The 27,293-nt window shown below is 44.1% G+C and overlaps 1 protein-coding gene across 1 annotated transcript in view; it reads left to right on the forward strand.

Annotated features, from left to right (window-relative positions):
• LOC139663158 (voltage-dependent calcium channel subunit alpha-2/delta-1-like) overlaps positions 1-27,293 on the forward strand; it is an 89,069-nt gene that overhangs the window by 25,502 nt on the left and 36,274 nt on the right. The window contains 5 exon segments of the mRNA XM_071541721.1: positions 11,536-11,595; positions 15,795-15,834; positions 15,876-15,883; positions 16,691-16,814; positions 26,802-26,933. Coding sequence (XP_071397822.1) covers positions 11,536-11,595; positions 15,795-15,834; positions 15,876-15,883; positions 16,691-16,814; positions 26,802-26,933 — 364 coding nt within the window.

Genomic DNA, 27,293 nt, shown 5'->3' on the forward strand with positions numbered 1-27,293 from the left:
ACTGCGCGAGCCAAGGGGGGATTACAGTATCTGTCCAGTATCGGCTCTCACTGATGGCTGATGCTCAAGATGGCCTAAAACTGGAGAGCGGACTGACTTTGCTGGGACGAGGGGAAGGTTATTTTGTGTGAGTGCCTTCAAGGAACTCCTTCTGACGCTTTGTACCCACCTTGAGGGATGCTCGCTGACAAAAGCACCTGCTTAGGGGGACATGGCGGCCTGCCAAGAACGCCCCGAGACAGACTGCCTGCGCACTAGAGAGCAGGCTGACCTGCAGAGACGACGTCATGATTAAAATGAGAGGAGAGAGAATGAAAGGAAGAGTGAGATAGAGAAATAATGGAAGGAAGGGACCAGAGAGACTGAGGTTCTTTGTTTCAATAAACATTTTTCTCAAGGGAAATTTTTAAAAAAATGACAAAGAAAGAAACGGACCATGAGAGAGTGAGGGAGAGCACAAGGGGAAAAGACGATGGAGGAGCACGGAGTAGACAGCCGAGGATTGTGCTATTTGAATATTGATCGGTGAGGGTTATTTCAGGCCTGGGATTGCATTAGCACTTTGGCAGCGGATCTAAAAGGCTTTGGCTCCCCACCAGAGTCTGAGCCACAGTTGGCGGCCATTTTGGAAACAAAAACAACAGTTGTTTTCCAACTCGGCTCTTGTGTTGATTTAAATCACTCTCACCATGGCTCTCCATCGATAGGAAAAAAAATGTCTTAATTGTGAGGGAGTTGTTGGCACCGGGGACAGAGAAGCAGGTTTTAGTAGAGTCTTAATTGCCGAGGAGGAAGACGGACTACACTACAATGGGAGGATAATGACCGAAATGTTTTTGGGTCCCTTGTGTTGCCATCGTATGAGAGCTTTCGCTTTCCGCAGAGCATGGACTATGGATGCGGCAGGTTACCATGACACCCTGGTCGCTAGGCAACATGGTCATCATAAACAGATTCCTCACTCCCCGAAATGAATCACTTGTCATTCTGTCTCTCTCTCTCTCTCTCTCTCTCTCTCTCTCTCTCTCTCACTCTCTCTCACTCTCTCTCTCTCTCTCTCTCCCTCTATCTCTCTCTATTTCTCCACTCAATACCAGGCAAACAAAGAAGAGAAAACTTCCATTCAAGCACCTCCATCCACCATAATCTACCATATGCCCTCTTTCAAAATACATTGCTTCTCCAACAGCAATCATGCTCATTAACTTGTCTAAGAAGGGTGAGACCAAAAGCCTGAGCTCTTGAATAGCACACAGTTAAATGTTGTGTTATGTAGTGCTGCGTAATTACAGAGGAGTCACTGTTCTCTAGTGTCTGATAGTGGGTTATTAAGCCGACACTGGATGACATGCTCTGGGTCATTAGACACCGCTGTTAAAGCCCTAATCACAGACTGGGATCTCTCTCTCTCTCACACACACACACACACACACACACACACACACTCATTTACTCAGTCACTCACATTCACATGCATTCACTTGCACAAAAAATCACATATATATATATATGCACCCAGAAATACACATAACATTCACACACATACAGAGATAGAGAGAGACACACGCACAAAATGCACTTTTGTATTATGATGTGTACTTTGCAGATTGACATGCTGTGCTTTCGTGAGTAAAGATCATATCCAAATCAATATGTGATATTCTATTTCCTAGTGCATTCTGAAGTGAGGCCATTATGCAGCCAGGCACTTCACATAATGAGGATCTCTCTCATTCAAGCGCTGGAGAAGGGGTTGTCCAACTTTATTATCTGAAAATTGCTCAGTAATCCCACAGCTGACAATACACAACATCATAAATTTTGGATTCACAAGTCATATGCCATGGAGTTATTATTGCCAGGCAAATTATACTGATGGCATCCCAGGCTATGGTGGTGGCCTTTCAGAATAACTGGCTCGTTGATTTAAGCTCTGCTGCAGATTGATCTGACCTGTGGGTGTAATTCATATTGTGAGCAGTCTAGAGACCTTAATATATTACCTCCTTCAGTCTCGGTGAAATTGCATGGCTATGAGGGAGAATGAGAGACACGGTTACTATGGCAGCTCATAATCAATTATGGGATTGGGAAGTATTAAGGGAACACACACACACACATTGAAATGATGCACAAATTGTTGATTTTGGAAATGTTTTTTCAAAACTGTGTGCTCTGGCGCTGTTACAGGGACTTACTTATTGCCCCAAAGCACCCAAAATACTGTCTTATTGACACTCACACTCACACACACACACACACACACACACACACACTCACACACACACACACACACACACACACACACACACACACACACATCATGCGAATTTTAGTGTGTCTGTTCATCAACATCTGTTATGGGAATTAATTTGCTTGATTTTCTTATGTACCTAAGTAATTCCCCCAGCAGAATGATATTGTGCTCACAGTCATACAGAGGTGCAAGCCATTTAACAGTCAGTGTAATCCTACTGAGCAGTGAAATATCCTGAGCCAAAATGGCGGCCCTCTAACCCTTATAGCCCATGTGCATGACATGCCAGGACTGGCTTTCCCGTTCCAAGTTATTTGATGTGGCCTGAGCCAAGATGGACAACTCCTCTCTGTATCAATCATAGTTCCTTGAGCCAATATGTCTGCGGTCCCGCTCGGGGTCAGGCGGCTATGCCGTGAGCCAATATGGCCGCCTTCCTGCTCTACATTTGCGTGCCAGGCGAGTATGAAGCATATTTAATGGCAGCGACCTTAGCCGGCAATGTATACACAGTGAGCAGTGAGGAGGCGGTGCACAGAAGCTAAAAGCAGATGGTTTGGCAAATCCTCAACAACTTTTGCAAAGCATATTGCAAATTTTACCAGTTCACAAAAAGTTTGCTGTGATCAAAGTGGACAGGAAGGATTTCAGTGTGGTATTTGTGAATATATTGTTTATTTGATTCAGAATAGCTGGAGCTATGTTTGTGTAAGACTGAAATAAGATAATGAAATAGTCATGGTCAAAATTAAAGATTGGGCTAACCATTCACAGGCAAAGAAGATGATTTGGCTGCTCATCCAATTTCAAGGCAGATATTAACAAGCTTTTTTTTTTTATCCCAAGTGTCCTTTGGGTGAACAAAAGTGCAAAGGGTGACATATTAGACTGTGGACATTGCTTCAGCTCTTTTCATAGGGGTTTTTCATATGAATGAATATCCATCTCTTGCTGATGTGTTCCTTCTGTAGTGTGTGATGCAATGTTGTGCAAACAAATTAAAGTCGGGAATTTTCTGTCCCTCTCGCCAAAACCCATGAATATTTGATGTCTATAATGTTGCAGAAAATGTTGAATTGGTGTTTGATAAGAGCTGTGAGAGTGTATGTGTGTGTGTGTGTGTCTGATTTTGGCCAACAGTGACTCATTATTTACCACTTCCTGGAAAGTGTGTGTGTGTGTGTGTAGGTACGCGTGCATGTGTGTCTGGCTGCCTTTGTCAGCCCAGCTGTCGCACTCGCTGTGTGTTTCACTCACTCCAGCTTTCTGTTTGTCATCTCTTTGTTTCCCTACATGAAACTTACCAGACATATATATGCAGACAGAGAGGGAGCACGCATTTAATCTGTCTCTCACTCATTTTTGCTTACAGTTGTTCTCTCTCTCTCTCTCTCTGTCATATTCAGTCCGATTCAGGCATAGACAGCAGCAGCTGTGCTAGAGAACAAATATGTCTTCCTGAGCGGAACAAAATGATAGTTGACATTGTTTTGCCGACTGGTTTTTGTCTGTAAGATTTATGAATTAATTTTTTTCTTGGCTGTTTGAAATGTCAACAACTGCTCGGTGTGATGAGCACTGAAATTGAAACAAATTGGGAGTGTGATATGATTGCTGGAAACAATAAATCCGCTCTTGGAGGATTCAAAACATTGTCACCCAAACATTTTCTCAGCTCTATCACAGTTAAAGTGGGAGCTAAACGCAGCACCATATTTCATCACGAGCCGCTGTTAAAAACGGAGCAAGTTCTTCTCTTGTATTTTGATGTATATGTATTTCATTTGCATTTTGACGACACCTTTATATTATTGAGTCTACATTCACTACAGACCACAGTCAGACAAGTTACCAAGATCTCTGAACAGTGTACCCGTTGACGGCAATCCTACTCCCACTCAGGCACTTTGAGACATTTTCAGTGAAGTACTTGTTAGTTACAGTAGCCGGCTCACCCCCCCACGCAAAAACCCAGTGGCTTCCGAGGCTGGATCCTCACTAGGGGCCATTTGAGATCCGCTTCTTAAAACTACAAAGACACACACACACACACACACACACACACACACACATTGGGACTCTTGCTGGGCTCCACAAATTAACTTGCTGAAAAGCGAAGCAGGCGGCAGAGATGACACAACCAGCCAGCTCTCCCCTGCAATGTTGTGCGAGAAAAATGTGTTTTGTTTGTTTGTGTGTGTGTGTGCATGTGTGTGTGCAAGTGCGGCACGATATATGTGTATGTGTGTGTGTGTGCAGTACTGTCATGTCAACATTGCAGCCGGGTACAGCTGTAATTGGGAGTTGTTTGCAGCCGGCTGGCACACAGATAGCGTGCTGGGCTGGAAGAGTTTGCTGGAGGAGAGATGAGCTGTCAAAGCGGCGCGCAGCAGTGGATAGAGAGACTAGTGCCAGTCTCTAACAAGTAGCTTCCTGGGAAGTTAGAGTTTGGTGGGGACTATTTCCTGCCTAAAGACTTGTGTTGAGATCGCACTGTGCCAGGAAAAGTAAATTGTGAGACCTTCTCAAGTAAATATCTTAACAAAATGACATGTAAACTTGTACGTTCTCACAGTGTCTGTGTGTGCTCCACTCCGTCTGAGTGTGTATATGTGTGCAAATGCATGCGCTCTCTCTCTCTCTCTCTCTCTCTCTCTCTCTCTCTCTCTCTCTCTCTCTCTCTCTCTCTCTCTCTCTCTCTCTCTCTCTCTCTCTCTCTCTCTCTCTCTCACTCTCACTCTCTCTCACCTCTCTCTCTCCTCCTGGCTCCCTACAGGCTGAGCAGGATAGATCTGACTAAAGTGTTGCCAGTCACAACAGCAGATGCTCATGTTTCCTCTGCTCTCCCGTGCCTCCCTACACATCAATGAGATGGCAGGTGTGTGTGCGTGTGTGTGTGTGTGTGTGTGTGTGTGTGTGTATCTGTGTTCTCCTGGCATGACTACTCACTCTAATCAGGCTGCCAGGAACGTGTGTCAGAAAAGCAAGCGTGTGTGTGTGTGTGTGTGTGTGGTGTTTATCTTCCCATTTCAAATTAATAATCAAATGCTCTAAGACTGCAGGTCTAAAGGATATTTCTGGAGAACAGAAGATTTGTATGTGTGTGTGTGTGTGTGTGTGTGTGTGTGTGAGTGAGTTTATTGGCATTCATCCCTCATGCTTACTTCTCTCCCATGCATGTAGAGATGAATACTCGTCCATATGAGACAAATCTTTCCCCGTGATGACTTGATGATAACTGTGATTGATCACAGGAAAGGCCTTTCTCCTATAACCCCCCCCCCCACCCCCATCATCCCCTAATAAGACACCAAAGGGAGAGTGAGAGCACTATAAAGCCCGACAAAGATGGAGAGAAAGTTAGCGCTATCCATTAGGCTTTGATCACAGAATGATAATTTAATAGGAGCGGGTGGTGGCAGTGAGAACAGAGCAGCGGTCTCAGTGAGGAACAAGAGAGATCGGGCGAATACTGAGAGGTTCTCCACCGGGTGCATGCATTGGGATTGATTGGAAGATACACACACACACACACAGTACACAGTTTTTTCACATTTATTTACTTTTGGCTTGATTCTTGATTTATTTACTTTTGGCATGATTCAATATGTAGCGCTTAAAGGGTAACTTCGGTATTTTTCAACCTGGACCCTATTTTCCCAACTGTGTGGGTCTAAGTAACTAATGGGGACAACAATTTTTGAAATTGGTCCAGTATTGAGCGAGATCACTTCAGCTGGCAGCCGCGAAACAGGCTGCAATGTAATCCGACAGGGCAAATGCAAACCGTCAATGTACGTCCACTAAAAGTGCTTGTTTTGCCACTGACAGGCTCAGATTGTTATTATAAGTGTCTGACAACATTATGGAAAGGACCCGATACAGAAATGAAATGTACTTCCTTACCTTTAGCCAGAGCCGTTCTGCCTTTAGCTCTTCATCCGTATACTCTGGCTCAAATAAATACGGGCGGCCATCGAATTCAAAGGCCTCTTCCACGTTGTCGAAATCAGCTAAATATTCAGCCATGACTTAGAAAATATTTGAGATAACACTGAGCTACGATTTCTGTACCCCAACACAACAAACTCCCTCCGGCACTCCTCTCTCCAACTCTCACTCACTTCCTGCAACAACTAAGCTCTCGCGAGACTTGAGCGAGACTTGGTTACACACAGACCGGATCAAGCATAAGGTAAGGAAGTACGTTTCATTTCTGTATCGTAGCAGAAAAACCGTTCCAAGAAAAGCATCACAGAAATCACCATATTTTCAGCAAAAACTGCCTACAGATATAAATAAATAAGATAAACACAATTAAAAACGCGCGGGTCCCCTTTGGTTCCTCCTGGTGTGATCTCAGTAGGAGATTAAAGACTAGCATTACAGTAGAGTTCATTAATTTTCTGCAGACAGAACACACACACACACACACACACACACACATTCTGCACTGTTTTATATGGTGGATTTATGGAGATATGCTATAAACTGGACATATGGAGCTTATAAAACAGTCTTCCTCACTTGCTCATTGTCAGTAACTCAACTCAACTCACTTTTTTCAGTTTCTTTGTCTCTCTAGTTTCTCATTCCTTTCTTTCTCAACCTGTTTCTCATGTTTTTTTTTCAGTGCATGTGTCCATTCAACTTACTTCACATTCAGTTAAAGGTCCTCTTGAAACCCTAAGCCTAGCTTTGGCAATGCTAACTTGGTAACTGGCTAAACGAAAAGGAAACTGAACGACTGGTGGGTTTCTTTTTTCTTTTTTTCTGTTTTTGGGATGTGGAGAGCTGAATCTCTACAGTGCCATCAAAGTACTGGAGCTTCCAGGTATGTGGTCATCATGAAAGCAGGAGAAGCGTAAATGCCAAGGTACATCAGTGTTCATACGGTGCTCACACACGTCACACACAGCTTCACAGACAGCATGAACCAGACATTGATCATGTTCATTATCTGCCCTGTAACTCTGCAGTATACTGTCATCAGCCATTCTATAGTAGCTCGTTATCCAGCCTGCTGCTATCGTATCAACTTTACGCCAGCTCATTAGCTTGCTCATATTTTTGGCACACTTATTGTTCCTCATTAGCTAGACTGCGCTACGGAGGATTTTTTTTAATGTTGGAATGGACATGAAAGTGCAGATGGAGAGCGGAAGTAGCACCTGCTGACTTTTGACCCTTGCCCCTTGATCTGCCATAAATCTGCCCACTAATGAATGTCTGTTCCTCTGTGTGTGTGTGTGTGTGTGTGTGTGAGAGAGAGAGAGCATGTGTGCATGTACAGCTGTTGGAAATCTGTCCCAACAGCTGTAATCGTTGGCTGCAGGGACTCAATGGTCAGCAGGTTCTTGTTCTTGTCCACCTGCACTGAAAACACATTAAGTTAAATATATTGATTGATTCAACGAGGGAAACAGATCTTAATGAAAGAATAAAACAACAGTTAAGGATAGATGGGTGAATGTTGTGCATAATCCAATTTGGTGACACACAGACACACACCATGTAAAATTATCAGATTTGTTGATGTTTAACAATTAAATATCCAGCTGGAATGTATCTATAAAGGGACAATTACTGTGCGTATGTAGTGATGACGTGATCATCTCCTGTTTCAAATGTAAAGCTCTTTGATGATTTCTGCTCAGCTCCTCAAACGCTTTGTCAAGCTGGTCTAATTGATTTTGAGCTTTTTGAAGGAATCACAGGGTTTCCAGAGTGGGAAATCCTGTCTTTTAATCTTTTTGCCTGTCTTCTGTGTTTACTCTGCCTCTCTCTGCCTGAAAATCAACCAAACATCTCACTTTTTATCTCTTAATTTCTTTCAACAGTCATCAAATGACTTTAGTCTCATATTTTCCATAGATCTTGGCTCATAGCCTATGCATTCCCTCCTTCCAACCTCAAGTGACATCTTTCTCTCCATGTTAACATCCCTCCTCCCCGGCCTAAATAATGGATCAAGGCATGAAGTTTGAACGATGACGAAAACAAACAATAGAAAAGATCAACAGACCAGATTTACAACTTCAATATCAAGACAGAGGAGAGAGAGAAATGTCCAGAAGGTTATGAGAGCATGGGAAAAGATGAGGAGAACGTTGCTTTAGAAAATCCCTGTGGACAGTAGCTGTGGTTTTAAAGTCCTTGCAATCTATTTTGCGTTCGCATTGGACAATGAAGCTTTGCACTGGTGTGATTGGTCTTCCAGTTTTCTTTGTCCTTCCTGTTCAATATTTCCCTGCAACTACTGTCACATTTTCACCAAAGTGATTAGGCAATTTGCTTTGTTAATTCCATCTCTCTCACCACTCAATATTAGGTGCTGAGGGAATACACTCGCTCAAATCAGCCAGCAGCCTCTTGACCTTTTACTGTATTTCATTCATCTGATAATGCTTTGAGATTGACTAGGGATGCTTCCAGAGTCGCCCAGTCAATCACCATTGATGGGTTTGCGACCACAGCATTAGAGAGATTATTAGACTGACTGAAGCACACACTCCAATATGTCTTTTGCACCCACAGTTACCTGCCTGGACACTTATATTCCCATGGGAGCAGATAGAGAGAGCCACTGGCTGACCAGTTGACTTGTGTAGAAGGTCGAAGAACCGGTCGGATTTGAAGCTATTTAACACATTCTGACTTACAACTGTTGCTTAAAGCATTTTAATGCAGATTCTGAATTCAAATGCTCTCCTGAAGTGTTTATCACGAAATGTGTTTATCTAGTAATTAAACCCAAAGGGGCGCTTGAACTTGTGTGTGGGTGTACATGTGTTGTGGCGTTTGAACATTTGCATTGTTTGTGCGCACAGTGAAAAGACCACCGTCTAGACCCAACTGTCACGGCCCATAATCCTCAGCAAACCAGAAATGCTGCTGTGCTGATGCATGGAGACTCGCAAACATTGAATTCATACTTAGCAGTGGGAGGGTGGGCGGCAAACTGGCCATGTACCAGAAATGTCATTTTAACTCAGCCCAGTGTTTTTTTTTTTTTTCCTCTACTGACGTGTGCATGCTTGCAGGCACGTATTCACACACACACACACACTCAGCCGCACACAAACCCACACACACACACAAAGATGAACACCGTTTAGCATTCAAAATACAGTAAAGCCTCTCTCCCTTGGCATAACCACGCAGACACATACATACATAGTCCCATTTCACCTTTGCCCCTTTCGCTAGCCGCAAGGACCCACCGTCCCTGACAACCGCAGCTAAAACTCCCCCTAATGAGACACAACTGGAGAGGCTGTCGGTGTACATAGAGCATAACGAGTTGTCGGAAGCCGTATCTGCAGGAGGGGTTTTATTATCAAAGTGTTACCTCAGTGGCACTTGATTAGGCAGAAAGGGAGGTTTGGACACCGGTTGTCATGCTTCTGTTGGAGAGAGGGAGGAGGAGGAAGGAACAAAGGAAAAAAGAAGCGTTATCTTTGTTGCTGTTGCTGTGAAAATGTGTGTTTTTCAGATGTTTGTGGTCAATTTTGAATATGTTGTTGTTATGAAATGTTTCCCTCTCTTGACTTGGCTTTCCAGTGAACAGCTGTCATGATTTGATACATAAGGAAGTGGTTCCCAAAATGTGGTGCAGGGACCCCCAGTGGTCCTATGGGGGCTCCAGGGGGTCTCCACCTAAATAAGGAATAGTTACATCACACTATTATTTTGTTCGTTTGAAGTTAGGACAGTAAGACAGTGTTGTGAGAATGTCGATTATGATCAGAGGTTTCACTCCCCCTGCTGTTATCTCTCAACCAACAGATACAATTCTGTACCAAATCATATCCAACAAAAATTCCTCTGAGATGATTGAGTCCCTCAGTCAAAATCTTATCAAATGGGGGTCCTTGGCCTAATGTGTATCCACTTGATGGGCTTTGACATGAGAATGTTTGGGAACAGCTGGTATAGGGAATCTCCAATTATCATGAAAGACCAGTGGAACGTTCTTTCATATTCCCATGTAACTTTGCATTGTGATACAGCCTTTTGCCAAGGAACAAGCATCATTTATCAATATTTGAGTTTGTGCCACATACACACTGCACAATGACATCCCCTCTCTCTATCTCTACAAGAGACCTTCATATGCTCCATCAATTAGCAAAAGTAGTAATTTGGTCATCTATGCCCCAGAAGAAGCTCAAGGGAAGATACAAGCTAATTATGCCAGTGGGGCTAAACACATTAGCATGAGCACGCATTCCTCCTTCAAGAAATAAAGGACATGCTTGCAAAGCGCTATGGCAGAATCGAGTGTTCTTACTCTGATTAGCTAATCAAATTATGTGTGCTTGATCTTATTGTGCAACGATATCAGCACAACAGTTCTAAGATTTTCTGTCTTATTGCTACCCATATGCCTAGTGATTTGGGAGATAATGTGTGATTCCAACATCAAAACAACAAACACACAGCGGTACCTTGCTTAAGCTCTGCTTTTGCCCCCAAACACTCCTTTTAGTATCTCAGCATGTGATTCACAAACAGACTTTGTTCTGCCTCTCTGATTCTTGTGACTGTCTCGTTTAATTTCACAGTAGAATTGATTCAATAATTTTTTTTTTTCAACCCCCTCCTCCTCTCATTTCTTAAATTAATTTACTCCTTTGCCCCCGTCAAATCTCTTCTCTTTCTGTGTGACTTGAGACCCTTACTGCCATACACGCAAGCAGGAAGAATTGGATTTGATATTTCCCAGGGGAAATTAATAGTACAGTGTGTTTCTGGACCAGGTACAGATTAAAAGCTGGGCCCCCATTATAAACCCATTAACCTAGTCATTAGGACCAGATCTGGGACGAGATGGAATAGGTGGATGTCTAATTTTAGCGCAACATTGTGTCACAGTTAGCCCTAATTCATACTTGCAGATGCTGGGAGGAAATGAGGTGTTTCCCTTGAAAAAGCTATTCCTGTATCAGCACCCTCATTGAGCTGCCATAGGGTTAGATGTCATGAGTTAGCATGTAACTCTGATATATAATCTGCTGTAATTTCTGGTGGCATGGTGGCTTTGTTGTAAATTATCACCAGGGAGGGAAATGTCTCAACCAAAGCACAAATTTTAAAATTAGTAAATGCAAAAACTGTCCTCCTTGGCCAAAGTGAAAGCTGAGGCTATTGTTGATGATGTGGAGTTGACAGCAATGCAGGAAGTCTAAAGTTTTTTAATGGATGTTTTATTAAACATTGACTGATATTCTGTGTTTCTCTCCCCACGCTTTCTCCCCCCCCCCTTCCTCTCTCAGAGACTGGCAACAGAAGCAGAGAGGTTTCAGATGGAGCACCAGTGGAGGGACGACTATGAGGTGAGCGAGAGGCTGGAGCCACATCTGATACCTTCATTAATCCTGGCTGCATTACATACAGATCAAGTGGTGTCATGAACTCCATAAGAGGAAAGAGGGGAGACACATGTTATTCATGATCCAGTATGATTTTCATAATTGAATGGCAAATCTCATTACAATGACAATAGCACCATAATGACTTTAGACAAGATTGAATTTCATTATTCTACATAATAGGCAGAAACAAGCAGGCACGCTTATGATGAACTCACAGACACACATGCACATACACACTCATGCACACACACACACACACAGACACGCACACACACACACACACACACTGCTCACTTTCTGATATCCTCCATTTATCAGAGTATTAAGAATACATTACAAGAGAATGTAGTGCAAATATTATGAACACACTATTATTTTACCCATTCAATTACTTTGCCAGATTGCTGGCCCAATGAATGTAATGCCCCTCTTCACAATGGCAGTTTCACTGTGAATTACAATGCAATCTTTCAACTTTTCACAGCCCGCCATGCCGTGCTCTAGCCCTGGCCTTTTCATAATGAATGCAAATTGCAAATTTCCCTCCCCTAGTTTGTAATGAGGAAAGCCTCACACTTTTGGCAGCTATTTAACAAATGACAAATGATATTGTGTGTACATTCTGTGGTGGGAGAACTTCAGAGAAATTCAACTTCACCATTTAGCCTATTAGCGTAAAAAAAAAATCTTCAATGTGGTTAGCCAATCCTTAATGATTCTTTTCCATTAAAAGTTTCCCATAATTCAACTTCCTGTATGCTCCCTTGCTCTCAGAAGACGGGGACGGAAATGTCTCTCTGGGGATAGATTCATTTATCCACTGTTTGATGTTCAGTTGGCTCGAGATGCTTGGCTAGCGAAGGTAATTAATTTTTTTGGTCAATTTTTAGGGGATTTCTGTAATCCCTGAACCAATTAAATATCTCTCCAGCATTTTAGAGTGGCATAGGTGTCGTGTGTGGATAGGGGTCTGAATCCTCCACAGGTACACACACCCATGTTCAGGAGAAAAGATAATGTTGGGACAATTTCAAAAGTCCTATGCAAGGAATAATGTGACAAGTTATTGATGATCATAGGGAAACTGTTCACTGTTCTAGCTTGTCCCCCTATCAAGGAAGGTCAGAGGTCAGCGATGGAACAGCATCCCTTGAGTTAGTAGGAAGTCAGTGTGTTAGATATTTCATCAAGTAGTTGTAAAAATAACACATAGGTGGGTAGTTTAAAGGAAAAATCCACCCTAAATCCACTGTCTAAAAACTAACAAATTGGCCTATAGCTTAATAGATTAATGTATAGAGATTATTTGCTTGGGTTTGTTGAAATGGCTATAGTTGAGAATGCTCCTACTCAAAAATCAATACATGCAGAATTGATTTTTAGCTGTGACCGGAAACTGGTATAGGTTGGTCCCAAAAATTTCAAAAAGTCTTCATCATCTATATCTATTGCTCCTCAACTTGCATTGACATGAGTGATGGCTTGTCAGACTTGGGAGAGAGTTTTCTATCAATGTGTTATGTCATTTAAGCCCCCCCCCCTTTCCTGATTGGCTGTATTGATCCTGAAGTTGAATTGAAATGCATTGTCGCCGATATTGATCCCAAAGTCACATGGAGATGTGTGATGGCTCATCATACTCAAGTGTCCTAGCGATTGGTGATGTCATTCAAGCCCCTCCCCCTTTCCTGATTGGCTAGTGTTTGATCATCTATATGGAGGCCTTCCACAGCTTCACAGATTCATTTTATCTCGTCGGAGCTGTGGCTTCCTCAGGCTTTGTCGCCTGTCAGGTTGAGAGAGAGCGAGAGTCTCCTGGCTCCGCACGACTGTAGCATGATCGCAGTCGGTGTGTCAGAAAGAGAACTCGATGGCCTTGTATGCCTTCCCACAGCTGTAATGTAACTTCAGACGCGGCCTCGTCTGCCTTCAGGCCAGCCTCTCGCTTTCAGCTTAGCCCCGCATGAACCTGCTTGTACCCTCGCCGCGTACAAAGTGTGTGTATCATAGTGTATGCTTCATATTAAATGTCTCTCTGCGCACTCCACATTACTGCATATCAGCGTTTATCATGTGTATAGTTTTTCTGATGAGGTGTGTGTCTGCGTGTGTGCTGAAGTTTAGGTTGATGTACACAGTCCTGAAACATACTTTACGTTAATGGATCTGCATCTTAGTGAATCACGATCTCTGGAAATACCCCTTGGAGCATCCTTTCTGTGCGTGTGTGTGTGTGTGTGTCTGTTCCCTGTCACCTTTGATAACTGGGACAGTGCTACTGGGCACCTCTCCCTGCTGACTTAAAGCACTTAAACCCAGTGCTATGGCACCACACACAGAAGTGTCTCTGTTCAGTGTTACACAATGACTGGGGCCCCATTTACACCTGGTAAAATCTGTATCTAAATGATTATTGGTCCGAATATATGCTTACACCTGGTATTTATGTGCTCTTGCTGTCTGCATTCTGTTCGCATTGTGATCAGATCAGAGTAGGTGGGCATTGTCAACAAAAACAAACATGGCAAGTGTAGGGTCATTAGAGGTGTATTTACTTTTCATTCGAGGCAGTAAGAGTCGTGTTATTTCGGAGGCAACAGAAACGACAACCGGTCGTTTTTACCGAAACATGGTTTGCAGCTGCTGTGAACGGTACTTCAGTATCTCCTTCACTGTGGGTGAGGGAAAGGAGCGATGGCTGGTGGGAGCAGATCGTGCCGGAGTCCTTCAGTGAAGCCGAGTGGATGGCAAACTTCAGAGTGACTCATTATGTTTCTACCCAGTGAGTGCTGCGTTCTCACCAATGCAAGCACCTTTTATTTTTTTACTTTTATTAACATTTGTCGTTCTTATCCGGATAAGATATTCAGATACAGATCACATTTTAATACAAGGTGTCAATGGGGTCATAGTCTACACAAACACAAACACACACACATTCACACATGCATCAGTGTACATCACAGAGATCCCCCTGATCAGAGCAGAGTGAATGCACACATACACACACACACACACACCATGCCCTAGGTCTTTTTTTTCTTCTTTTTTACACCCCCTCCCTCCTTGCCCTATCTCTCTCTCTCTCTCTCTCTCTTTCTCTCTCTCTCTCTCTCTCTCTCTCTGTCTCTCTCTCTCTCACGCACACACACACACACACACACCTTTCTTGAACACAGTTGCCTTTCCCTGAGGAGTGTGATGGTGTGACCTTAGTGTGATCAGCACCTCTTAAGGTGCACATCGTCTACAGTAACATGACCTGACAGAGAGCATCATGGGACGAGATCTCCTCTTTTGGAGTGTGTGTGTGTGTGTGTGTGTGTGTGCGCACTTAGACTTACGCGTCTCTTGATATAACTCACCAACACTCAAAGCGGCGAAGCAGAGAGCAGATGCCCGAGCCTGGCACAGTTTACACAGCTTAATCGCTTATTGTGAGCTAATTGCAAATGGCCCGGCGCTAACTGTTTTTAAGCTCCAGCAACACTAGCAGCGGCGGCGGCAGGAGTCACAGACCTCTTTGAGTTGCTGTCCTGTCGGCTTGCAGGGCCGCAGGTGGTAGGCAGGTGGTGCTAGTCGCTGAACCGGCTCCGTTGCCCCGGGGCAGCCATATGTCAGCGGCTCGGCTAGCTCGTTAGCGCCCTGCTAGTCTGTGCGCTGACAGGAGGCCCAGCAGTGTGAGAGCAAAACAACACTACTTGCCTTTACTGAGCCTCAGTGTCAAAAACAAAACGCTGAGAATAAAGCAATAAAGCGAGATTCAAATATTGCAATATCCACTGATTTAAAAGTAGCCCAGAAAATATAAAGCATATATAAAGCATGGTTAGGCTTACTAACGCCACATTGGCTCCATTTATTATGCTTTTAGATTAAAATTAAAAGCTTTTTTTGTGTGTTTTTTTTCATCTTTAGCATATGTGTTATTCTTTATTTAGTCAGTTATAAAGTACAGAGGGAAAGAAAGGGACAGAAAGCTGTGGTGGGATTTGATCCTTGACCAATGGCGGCACACATTTGGTTCCAGAGACTTCAACACTCACCTATCTCTGGACACTTTGTTGTGCATTTTAAGATTCATGTGTATTTCCTCTCTTTATCGATTCATTGTCGCTGATCTTCTCCTCTTTCTCTTCCAATCTCTCTATTCCTTGCAGGTGAACAAAACTGTTTACTTCAATGCCAAAGACGACGTGAGTACACTTTCGATGCCGCTGTTTTCCATATTGTGTTTTGAGATCCATATGTTCAACAATACCCTCCCCAGCCCTGCAGTCATTATTACCATGGCAACAAATCCGATAGTAAAGGTTACTGATAGCCTGGGAGAATCACCCATATACTTTAACTGAGCCACCATGGTAAGTTCTGTAAAAAAGACACAAGAAGTTGTATGCAAGGCTTCATGTGTATTTACTGTATGTGTGTGTGCAGGCATGGAGAGTTATTATCGCTATATCCATGCTATGATCGGGACTCCTTGCGTGTATGCAGGGGTCTTTTTTTATGCGTCGGCCCCTCGCTTGGAAACACTTGTGTATGCGTGAGATATTGAATGCCTCCCCTGGCCTCAGAAGTCATCTGTCTGCTTTGATAAACAGGGATCAGCGTCTAATTCCCCTCCACTGTCCCAGTGGGGCAGAACCACACACCCACAGCACACTAATGTCACTCTGCATTTGACTGACAGCCCCTCTCCTCTCCTCTCCTCTCCTCTCTCTCTTTCTCTGGATGCCCCGGAAAATCAGATTCAGTTTCCCTGTCTTTCACTCGCTCTCTCTCCTAGACTTTTATTCCTCTCCTCCTTCTCTCGCCATCTCTCCGTCAGCAGTGACAGGCCAATGAATACTTTACATTGACACCTTATCATTCACAGTAACAAGGAACTGATGTGTCTGTATATACTACATATTTATACTCCCAGGGTGTATACACATGCACACACACACACACAGACCATGCAGCCAAAATATAGTGTCCCAGGATGGGTTTGAAACTCAGGGCCACTGGTCTGTTTTTGTTATGTTTTGTTTGTTTTCATTTCTCCGTACAGCTTAATGAGACAGAGAAGAAGAACCAGTATGTTCCGGATGATTTCCACATAGACCCCGACTTCAAACGACTGGTCTCCTACAACACCACCGCCGTCCACATCCCAACGGATATATATGAAGGCTGTAAGTTGAAACAGACACATGCACATACTTTTTCTCATTCTCGCTCTCATGTATCAAAAGTTTGGACACACCTGATTGAATGTACTATGCTTTTCATTATCTTAAAGCCCTTTTGATCTAAAGGCTTATGCTTAAATGCTTGAAATTAGTTTCTTAGACAAATATAAATAGTGAAGTTTATGCCTATGTATGAATTTTTTTCCAAATCCTTTGCCTTTCCATCAAGGCAAAGGGCGGCTACTTTAAAGAATGACACTTTTTTGGTCACTGCATAATTCCATTTGTGATATTTCATAGTGTTGATGTCTCTATTATTCTAAACTATGGAAAATAGTAAAAATAAAGAAAAATGTGGTGTGTCCAAACTTTTGACGGGTAGTGTAGATTCCCACATTTTCTACATATTACCATACACAGCTTCCCCCCACCCCACTCTCTGTGTGCCTGTGTATGCCCATCATCACTATGTCCAGTATCTACAGTATGTTCCCATGACACTGAACTTAGCCTCCCAAAGCTGTCTGCAGTGTAGACAGTCCCAGGCCCACGTCAGACCATACTGGTCTATCTATAGCCCAAATATCAACTGGCCAATAGCCAGCAGACCCTGGTCCCCCCGTCACCCTGCTCACCAGCTGCTCCTCGCCCCCTCCCACTCATCGCTGACCCCGCCGACCTCTCGGGACAATTGCACAGAAGGTCAAAGCTACCACCGTCTTCTTGTGGGCGGTTTGTACTTTGCGTGGACAGTTTGGCTTGGTTGCGTCTCCAGTCAAGTCACTGTTCTCAGTTCTGTATCTGTGAAGTCTGTGCCTTTGTTTTGGTGTGTTTTTCTCACACTCTCTTTATCCTTTTCTTTTGTCACTGCTTCTTTGTCACCATCAAGTGTACTTCCCTTGCAGAAGTAGTAATGTCTTCACATTCAAAGTCAATTTCTTCGTCACTGGACATATTGCAAGTAAATGGCTGTTGCATCGTATCACAGTATTGTTTTAGCTAGTTATCCAGTTTAGCTGGAACAGGCTGGTGCGCATATATACATACACTACCAGTCAAAAGTTTGGACACACCACATTTTTCTTTATTTTTACTATTTCCTACATTTTATAATAATAGTAAAGACATCAAAACTATGAAATAAGACAAATGGAATTATGCAGTGTCCAAAAAAGTGTTAAACAAATCAAAACTATCTTATATTTTTGATTCTTTAAAGTAGCCACCCTTTGCCTTGATGGAAAGGCAAAGACTTTGGAAAGAAATTCATACATAGGCATCAACTTCACTATTTATATTTGTCTAAGAAACACATTTCAAGCATTTAAGCCAAAACAAAACAAACAAAACGGCTTTAAGATCATGAAAAACATAGTACATTCAACCAAGTGTGTCCAAACATTTGACTGGTAGTGTAGGTATCATGTTGCCCAGGGGCGTGTGGGCACTGACGGATCAAACCTTCAGCTTTTGGACTGCTAGGTGGCCTTCCTAATAAGCCTGCCACTTCTGCCTCTCCTGCCCTCCCTGTTTAATGAGAAAAGTTGACTAGGAGCACAGTTTTATGAGCAGCAACTACCTGCAGGAGTAGAAGCACTATCTTGCACTGTTGGTTACTGATGACCTCCAATGGAGCAGGTGGGGGTTAAGGTCCTTGCTCAAGGGCACCTTTATACAAGCTGTTGAGGGAGATCAGAGCTTGTCTCAGCAACTTTCTGGTCACAAGCCTTCTTCTCCAACTGTTAGAGAACCACCACCCTTCTGCTTTCCTATCTCTCTTTGTAAAACTTCAACATTAGCTGTCCTGCTCCAGCACATTACAGTACAGGCTCTTATATTCTCTCTGTTTCTTAGTTTTTTGTTTTTTCATCCCACACTCTCCTGCCCTCCCATCCTATGTTTGCCGTCACTGTGTGGTATAATTATACTCACCATGCCTTCACACTGCGCCTAAACTTCTTTCTTTTGTACTGTACAAATTATGATGACTTAAGAGAGTTACTGTTCCATGAAATCGTTCGACAAAACCCTGAAATATTCTGGTGTTCAGATGAGCAAAAACTGGAATGGCTGTTTAATTTTGATGTGTTTAAGTTCGCTAACTTTATCTCAAAAGCCTGGAAAAGAAGGCAAGATAGATTGTTTAATTAATATTTATTTTGATTTTTCAGTAACACATAGTAAGCTTCTGTTAGTGATTTAGGAGTTCTGCCCTTGTCAATGATGGTCTGAAGATCTGAAGGTGAAATATGCTTTAGTTTCCTTATTTTCTTTCTCTGTTGTTTGACAGTGTATACACTGTACTCTGGTCCTGGCTTGTTTGAATTTATGGTGTCTTGTAAGTCCATGCGGGCTGGGCATACAATTGTATACATGACACAATAATACAATTTCATTCATTCATTCATTCTAATACTGCAAACACTGGAATTGGCTTTCAGTGATAACTTTAAATCTATTCATGAATTCTATTAGCAAATGTGGCAGGCCTTAGACTCATTCGGACAAGTTTGAGTCATTCATGGCCAAGTCTGATGCCAGAATGTGTCCAGTAATTTATAATTGGACTTTCAATCAATCTGGCCTAACAGCAGGAACTATTTGGACAGATTGCCCTTGCTGGCCGTAACCCAGAGGATGTGAAATGGGTATTATTGTAGCATTAATGTTAGTGTCAGAGTAGTGGCTTTGGCGTTTCTACCTTGGAGTCGGTCCATTCCTTGACTTGGAACATCACCGATACCCATCAGATGGGACATGGAGTGGTGTATTCTGTGTGGTGTGATGTACCAATGGCAATGGAGTGGAGCTGGTATGTTTTTGTGTGCCAGTTAGATAAATAGACGTAGTCGGTACATGGGGATACTGCTCCCAGTCTATTTTTACTGTTTTTATTTAGAGCAGGCCTGGGTCTGACTGAAGTGACCCTCTGATCTACAAACCGCTCTTAGAAGCAAAGCGGCTTTTAGGCAATTTGTCCCACACGCCTGAGCTCTGTTGTTTTGTACTTGAAACTGAGCTGTCCAGCAATTTGGGCAAAATGCTTCTGAGACAGTTCAACAATCTGATTATTATAGCATGCACAGGCTGATACGGCATTACAGGGGCCCTTGGCAACCCTGGGGTGAAAACAGAGGTGATGCAAGGCTGTGTATTTTAGCTGTATTTTAGCTACATATAAACATGTACTGTACACATACTGTACACACACACACACGCACACACACACACACACACACACACACACATACACACACACACACCACACACTCATGAGCTCACCCATGAGCCTCTTCTTCCAGAACACTGATGAGAACAGGGTATGCACAAGGACACACACAGGCACATGCACAAGGACACACACACACACAAACATAAGGGTACACCAAGCATGCGCCGATACACACATTTTAGAAACATGCAGGCCATGTCCTTCCTCGCAGACAAACACACGCGCACACACACACACACACACTCAGTACGGAGGGAGGGAGGATGAGGAATAAGAAGAGGCAGAAAAGGCTTGAGAAAGGAAAACTGAACATGAAGGAAAGCTAGGGATGAGAGGAAGCAATTCATATTTACTTCAGTTTGAAGCCATTTTCAATTGACATGTGACCTCACTCCTATCTGAATCTATATAAATCTACATAAAAATCAGATCACTGGCAATGACAGCCCAAGGGCTAAAGAAAGATAGCATAATAGCATTGGATCACTGGCTTCACAAAGTGTTCAACTTGACACTTAAATTAATACATAATAATAACACATGATTATATAATGCTGTAACTTACATCTGGGAATGGTGAAGCACAAGTTTAGTAGGCATTACAGCATATAATAATAACCGAATAGCTGAAATAATTGTAGTTTAGCCAGATCTACAGTATGAGCTGATAGCCTCTTTGGCATCGATTGAGCGCTCAGTATCAGTTTCACTAATGATCGCTGCGCTGGGTTTGCTAAATGCAGTGGAGTTGGTCATGTCCCTCTCATGCCCTAATTAGAGCATGTGACTCCAGATAAGCTTGACTATAAATGTCCAGAGTGGCGGGCCTTTGAGGCTTCTGACTGTGCAGACATTTTTGTCATTGCCAAATGGCCAAATGCACTCAGTTATTTTTACAAGCAAGAGTTATAATGATGAAAGGGAGGATGGTGGGGTGGGGTGGGGGTGTTTGGGGGTGGGGGTTGTTCCTGGTGTGATTCATCTCTCTCTCTCTCTCACTCTCTCTCTCTCTTTTGCTTTCTCTCTCTCTAACAGTCTTTATCCTTCTCTCTATTTAATTCTCCTTCTCTCTTTCTTTCCCCCTCTCTCTCTCCATTGATCTCTCTCATCCTCTGCTCTCTTATTCTTTTGCTTCGAGTGGCTAATCGGAGGGATGAGGTGATGTCCCTGCAGCTCATCTGTCCCTTCCTCTCTTTGTCCGATGTTTATGGCGGTGACCGTCTGCGTTACTCATCTCTCTCTCTCTCTCTCTTTCTTTCACCCTCTCTCTCTCTCTCTCTCTCTCTCTCTCTCTCTCTCTCTCTCTCTCTCTCTCTCTCTCTCTCTCTCTCTCTCTCCCCTCCGCCTTCTCTCTCCGAGGACGGGCTGCCACATTGATGCCACTCCGGCTGGCCGGCGCTGTCAGCGTTGCCATGGCAATGTGTATGCGAGTGTGTGTGTGTGTGTGTGTCTCTGTCTTTTTACTCACACACACACACACATTTAGACACACCCTAGTGTTCTATCTTGTTGTGTCGAGGGAGGGCTGGTAACTTGATTAGGGGACATTGTCTAGACCAGGCTGGCGTCCTTGTGGTTTTTATTGCTGCTTGAGGAGAGAGGAGAGGTGTGTCATCCTCCCCTCCTTCAATTCCAACACGCACACACACACACACACACACACACACACACACACACACTTTTCATTGTGTCCCTTTCTCTCTCTCTCTCTTTTTCCCTCCCTTCTCTTGCTCTGTCTGTTCAGCTTTTCCCCCACCTTCTTCTTCCTGCCTTCCTCTTTCCTTCCTTTCCTTCCCTCCATCTTTCCCTCCCTCTACGGCTCCGCCCCTTCACCCCGCCCTCCATCGCGCCATCCTCCCCTCACTTCACCCCCCCCCCCCCCCCCCCCAGGTTATTAAGCGCATTAATGGTGGGGTGTGGGGGGGACGACTGCACTACCGCCTCGCTCTCCCCCGCACTAGTCCTGCTGATGGGAATCTATTCTCCCTGCTGATTCAGAGTGGGTGGTCGGACCAGGAGTCATTATCGTGTTTGTGTGTGTTTGTGTGTGTGTGTGTGTGTGTGTGTGTGTGTGTGTGTGTGTCTGTGTGTGCGCGCGCATTGGAGATGAGTCAGAGTTTGTCTGTGTGTGTGAACGTGTTTAAGAAAGTCAGAAAGAGAGAGAGAGAAGGAAAGACACTGAGATTGAGAGTGTGTGTGTGTGTCGTGTGTGTGTCAGGTCGCATACAAAGCCTGTACCATATATGGATCTCATGGCTGTGTATGCGTGTCTTCTCACTCATTAGGCGGATTGGCGAGGATGCGATGCGAGGCGACGAGCGGGAGCGTCAGGGCCGCGGCGGGAGATCCGAGGCTCGCCTGATGCCCGTTTGCATCAACGCTGTGTGGCACCTGTCAGCCCGAGACACACACACACTCTGACGTGCTGAGATACTGTGACACCGTGCGTGTGTGTGTTTATATCTGTGTGTGTGTGTGCGTGTGTGTGTGTCGAAGTCATAGTCCCCGTGGCGAAGCTCATAGCGTACAAATTGATTTTTTTTCTGTTTTCGCGGCGCTCGATACTCGTCCCCGTTCGTTTATGGCGCTGGCTGCCGGGACGCGAGGTACAAATTGCTCCATCTCTTCCTCTCTCTCTCTCTCCACATCCTCCCTTCGTTGCATCACTCTCTCCCTCTCGCTGTCATTACGTCTGCGACCTGTGTCCTTGTGACGGGTTGGGCGCCTTCCCAGAATGTTCTAATCAGTTGATTGGGATTTGCTTTTTGGATTCCCCTCCGTGCGAGCAACTTCCTCTTTTTAAAGCTTGAAACAAATTGCAGATTCTTTCTAGTAATCCCGTCGCACCTATCCACATAACTTGACATCTGAGAAAACACAGGAGTTGTAATGACTGTATGATAAGCGTAATTAAGGAGATTTGTGTGATGGCACATATTGTATTGTTTAATTCTCTTGGGATTATTTTAACCCGCATCAACAGGTGGAAACTTTGCAACCTTGCTGGCCAAGTGAGGCTTAAAAGGCCTTCATTGTGATTCAAGTATAAATGAGTTGCAGATATCATTAGATTGTGTGTGTGTGTGTGTGTGCGTGTGTGTGTATGTGTGTGTGTTTTGTGAGTAATTGCTCCTGCTGGGTAATAGACAGCACACGACTCCCTCCAGGGTCAAGGCAGTGGAGATTATCAAAAAGGCTTTTCTCACTTTCATCACCTCGACACCTTCATCGTGCCACAGTGATGGAGAGGGCAGTCAAGTGTGTGTGTGCACATGCTTATCTGTGTGTGTGTTGGTATCCATATCTCTTTATCCCTTCCCCCTAGCCACAGTGTGTACGAGTGTGTGATGTGTCTCCTGCTCCTCATTACCCTCTGGGTGATTTTCACACATACTCATTAAAGCCGTGTGTTATTTACACTCATCTCTTACTCCACTGGCATCACCGACTGATCACCTATTTGTCAAACGTCCGCCCCACACAGCACCGCAGGCACACACACATACATGTGCATCACTGGCATCAAAGCGTGACAGAGCCCTCCTCTCCTTCCTTCCATCTTTCCTTCATCCTTCTCTTCATTACCTCTGTTTTCCAATCCTTTCATGTGTTTGTATGCCAGTGTGAACGCCGTCTGAGCGCATGTGTGTGTGTGACGAGCAGCAGCGAGTGGTGAAGTATCATTGAGTAGATGGCCCTTCCTGATATGATGATTGCAGGTTCTCACCACTTCAGTCCCCCACCCTCTAATTACTTCCAGATACGCAGGCGGCTGCAGCCACCAGCTACAGCTGGCGACAGGCAGCGCTGCAGGGTGTCGCTCGGCGCGGCGCAGCCTCCGCTCCTCTTCCTCACCTCCTCCCGCTGCTGTCGCTCTCATCCGTCACTGCCAGCGTCCTCTGTTTGATTTGTTTTTGAAAGCGTCTACGTACCTCACAGGGAATTTTTTGAATCCCCTTTTTCCGTATTCAGTTCCCCACGTCCTCTTGCACCATGAATCATTCATTTTTGATCGGACTTGTCTTCGATCGTTAACCATGTGATATTTGAATTGTGTGATTCACGGGGCCGGCGCGGCTGCCGTTAGGCCTCCTGTCCTGCATTTATTATCGACTGGATCAATGATATTTCAATCCTCACTAGATTGTTCTAATGATTGACTAATCACAGTAGCAAGGAGTTGATTCACTCAGGTGGGTACATGCAAATAGAGGTTAACTGCATCCAACCCAATCCTCACTCAAACTTCTCCCTCAGAGGAAACCACAGTCAAATTAATCTATAAATTCAATAAGGTCACAAGGTTAACTAACGAATACGAATGAGCCAATCCGAATGAGAAAGAAAAAACGATTCAGAGCTGGATCCAGGCTGCCTTCTCTCAACGTTCTCTTTTCACTTCATGTAGATTTCTTCTCCTCACAGCCCTTGACCTTCTCCTCTTCCCTTATTCTTCATCTCATCCCCTCCTTTTCTCTGTTCCCTGGTTATGTTTATCTCTTTTCAGTATTCTCACCAGAATGAGATTGGTGTCCGGCTGCAGAAATCTCGTTCTCCCGTTTTTTGATAACACATTGTGAAACATTCAAAAATACATGGACATCACTGGGAAAACCAACTTGTTTTTCAGTTTGGCGGTGCTGGAAAAAAGACATATACGGCACACACACACACACACACACACAAACTAGTCCCAAAGTCCCTCAGGGAATGACATCACGCCAGACAAATAGAGCTGACCGGAGCGTGCGTTGCTGCGGTGATACTTCTCATTTCTCCCTCTCATCACGGTGACCTCGAGCCATCGCCACGGCGACAGACACATCGCCACGGAGATGGATCTGTTTACATTGAAGCTGTGATTTGTTCCAGCGTTTGGCTTTGATTAGAGGCCACTGCCTTGCCACACCCCTGATATTGTTGTTAAGGCCTGATCAATGGTGCCTGACCTGCCCATTAGGAGATGTGTGTTTGTGTGTGCTCAAAGTGAAGTGGCTCGCTCTGGTGTGTGGTGTGTGTGTGATGTGCCGGGGCCGCATGTGCGTCTGTATCCCATCCCTCTGGGAGGCCATTATGGACTCGTCGATTTTACAGAATAGCTGTCAGAGAAAACACACACACATAAACACACACACACACACACACACAGTGGAAGAGGAAACACTGTTTCTTTCAATCAGTCATTCCCTTTATGTCTACCCTGCATCTTCTCTCTAATGTATCTATACACACATTCACAATCTCACACACACACACACACACATCACCTAATGGGTCGGCCACTACATTGATTTCATGGAGTAGCAGCTGTAGGGGAAATGAGTTGGTGAATCTGCTGTTTCCTCGTTAGTGTGGTATTCATTATGACCAATGTGGGGACAAAACGACCAACAGTTGCTGTATACGGTCCTCTTACCCCAGACTTCTTGCTACTGATGTCATGGAAACCAGCAGGACTAATCCATTCAGAGCCGTCCACAGGGAGCAGAGAGATCAAGCCTGGACAAATTGTTGCCACTTATCACAGGGACATGCTTTGCTCCACAATACCACAGGGAGCCATTTAAAGCCTGGCCTAAGCTCTCTCTTAGACAGTAGACAAAGCATGGAAAGAGGGCTTTGGAGAAGGACATGGAGGGAGTGAGGAGCCAGAGGGAGAGGGAGATATCATATCATATAGAGGGAGAATCATATCATATATGATTATTTACCACTTAGTTTTAGAGCTGCTACAAGTTTTCATTTTTGAGATAGTTCTAGTTGTCTACTATCACTCAACATAGTGTATGCTAAAGTGTTAACATGGACTACTGGAGCCAGTGTTTTAAATACACACATGTTCACGAGTGCACGCATGTACACACACACAGATACACACACATACATCAACACAACACACATATGCATCCGCACAAACATGTAGACACACGAACACACAAACACGCACACACACACATGCAAGTGTGAGTCATGCACAGCCTCAGTGTGACGTGCAGGCCACTCTCCCAGGCGGAGTGCTGCCTTTTTGGATCAAACTAGATTGGTGGAGCATTAAGCCTGTAACAGCTCCTGCAGGCCAACAGGTAAACAAAACGTTTACTGTATGTCTCTCTCCTGAGTACCTGGAAGATGGCTTTTATGTCTCACTCCACAAATATTAGATTTAATCCCTCTACTTTTCCCATCTGTCTGTCTGTCTGTCTGTCTGTCTGTCTGTCTCTCTCTCCTTCTCTCTCTCTCTCTTTCTCTCTCTCTCTCTCATGTTGTTTCCTTCACTTTCCAGAATAAAAATAGATTTTGGTGTGTGTGTGTGTGTGCGTGTGTGTGTGAGAGAGAGACAGACAGACAGAGAGAGAGAGAGAGAGAGAGAGTTGGGGGATAAAACAGAAGACTAAAAGAAATGGAAACATCTCATCATAGCAGATTGATGTCAGTTTGAGTCTCTTTGAGGAGGCTGTGTGTGTGTGTGTGTGTGTGTGTGTGTGTGTGTGTGTGTGTGTGTCTTTGTGTGTCTGTGTGTGTTTGTGTGTGTCCATTTTCAAGCATGTTCCCCTTTTTCAGAAATGTTGCCAAGTGATTTAAACTTTTCCAAGCAAATGGTTGTTGAAAAGCCTTGACATTTGTGCTTCTGTGATTTTTATGATTTTGTGCTTCTGTACAAATATGACTCATATAATCCTACCTTTCTTTTTTTTTTGTGTGTGTGTGTGTGTGTGTGTGTGTATGCCTGCATGTGTGTGTATGTGTGTGTGTTCCAGCCACCATCGTTCTGAATGAGCTAAATTGGACAGAAGCCTTGGAGGATGTTTTCCGGAAAAACAAAGAAGAAGATCCTTCACTCCTCTGGCAGGTGTTTGGCTCTGCCACTGGATTGGCTCGCTACTACCCAGGTGAGCCGCCCAGCAGCCAATAGGGGCTTTCCCTCAGCCTGGTGTCCTTCCTATGGTCAGTGATGGGGACTAAAGCATGCACTGCCACCAAAGGGCCACTTCACCATGTTGCATATATTCATACTCTGTACACACACACAAACACAAGCAGACTTTGCAATTACTATGTTGCTGCTGGCTGACTTGTCAGCATGCTTTCTTGTGGCTTTGGGCTTGAGGAAGAGGCACAGACAGTGATGAGTCACACATTGAAAAATGTATGTGAATGTGCAGTCATGACCATCATACCTCTCATAATGTATGAGTTGCTGCTGTTTCAAAATCCTGCCCTTTCTTCACTCTGAGTCACAAGAGTTAACT

This window comes from Centroberyx affinis, unplaced genomic scaffold (genome assembly GCF_046629955.1).
Source record: "Centroberyx affinis isolate AG114_WGS23_722 - 3 ecotype Tasmania unplaced genomic scaffold, CSIRO-AGI_Caff_v1 ptg003935l_1, whole genome shotgun sequence".
NCBI lineage: Eukaryota > Metazoa > Chordata > Actinopteri > Beryciformes > Berycidae > Centroberyx > Centroberyx affinis.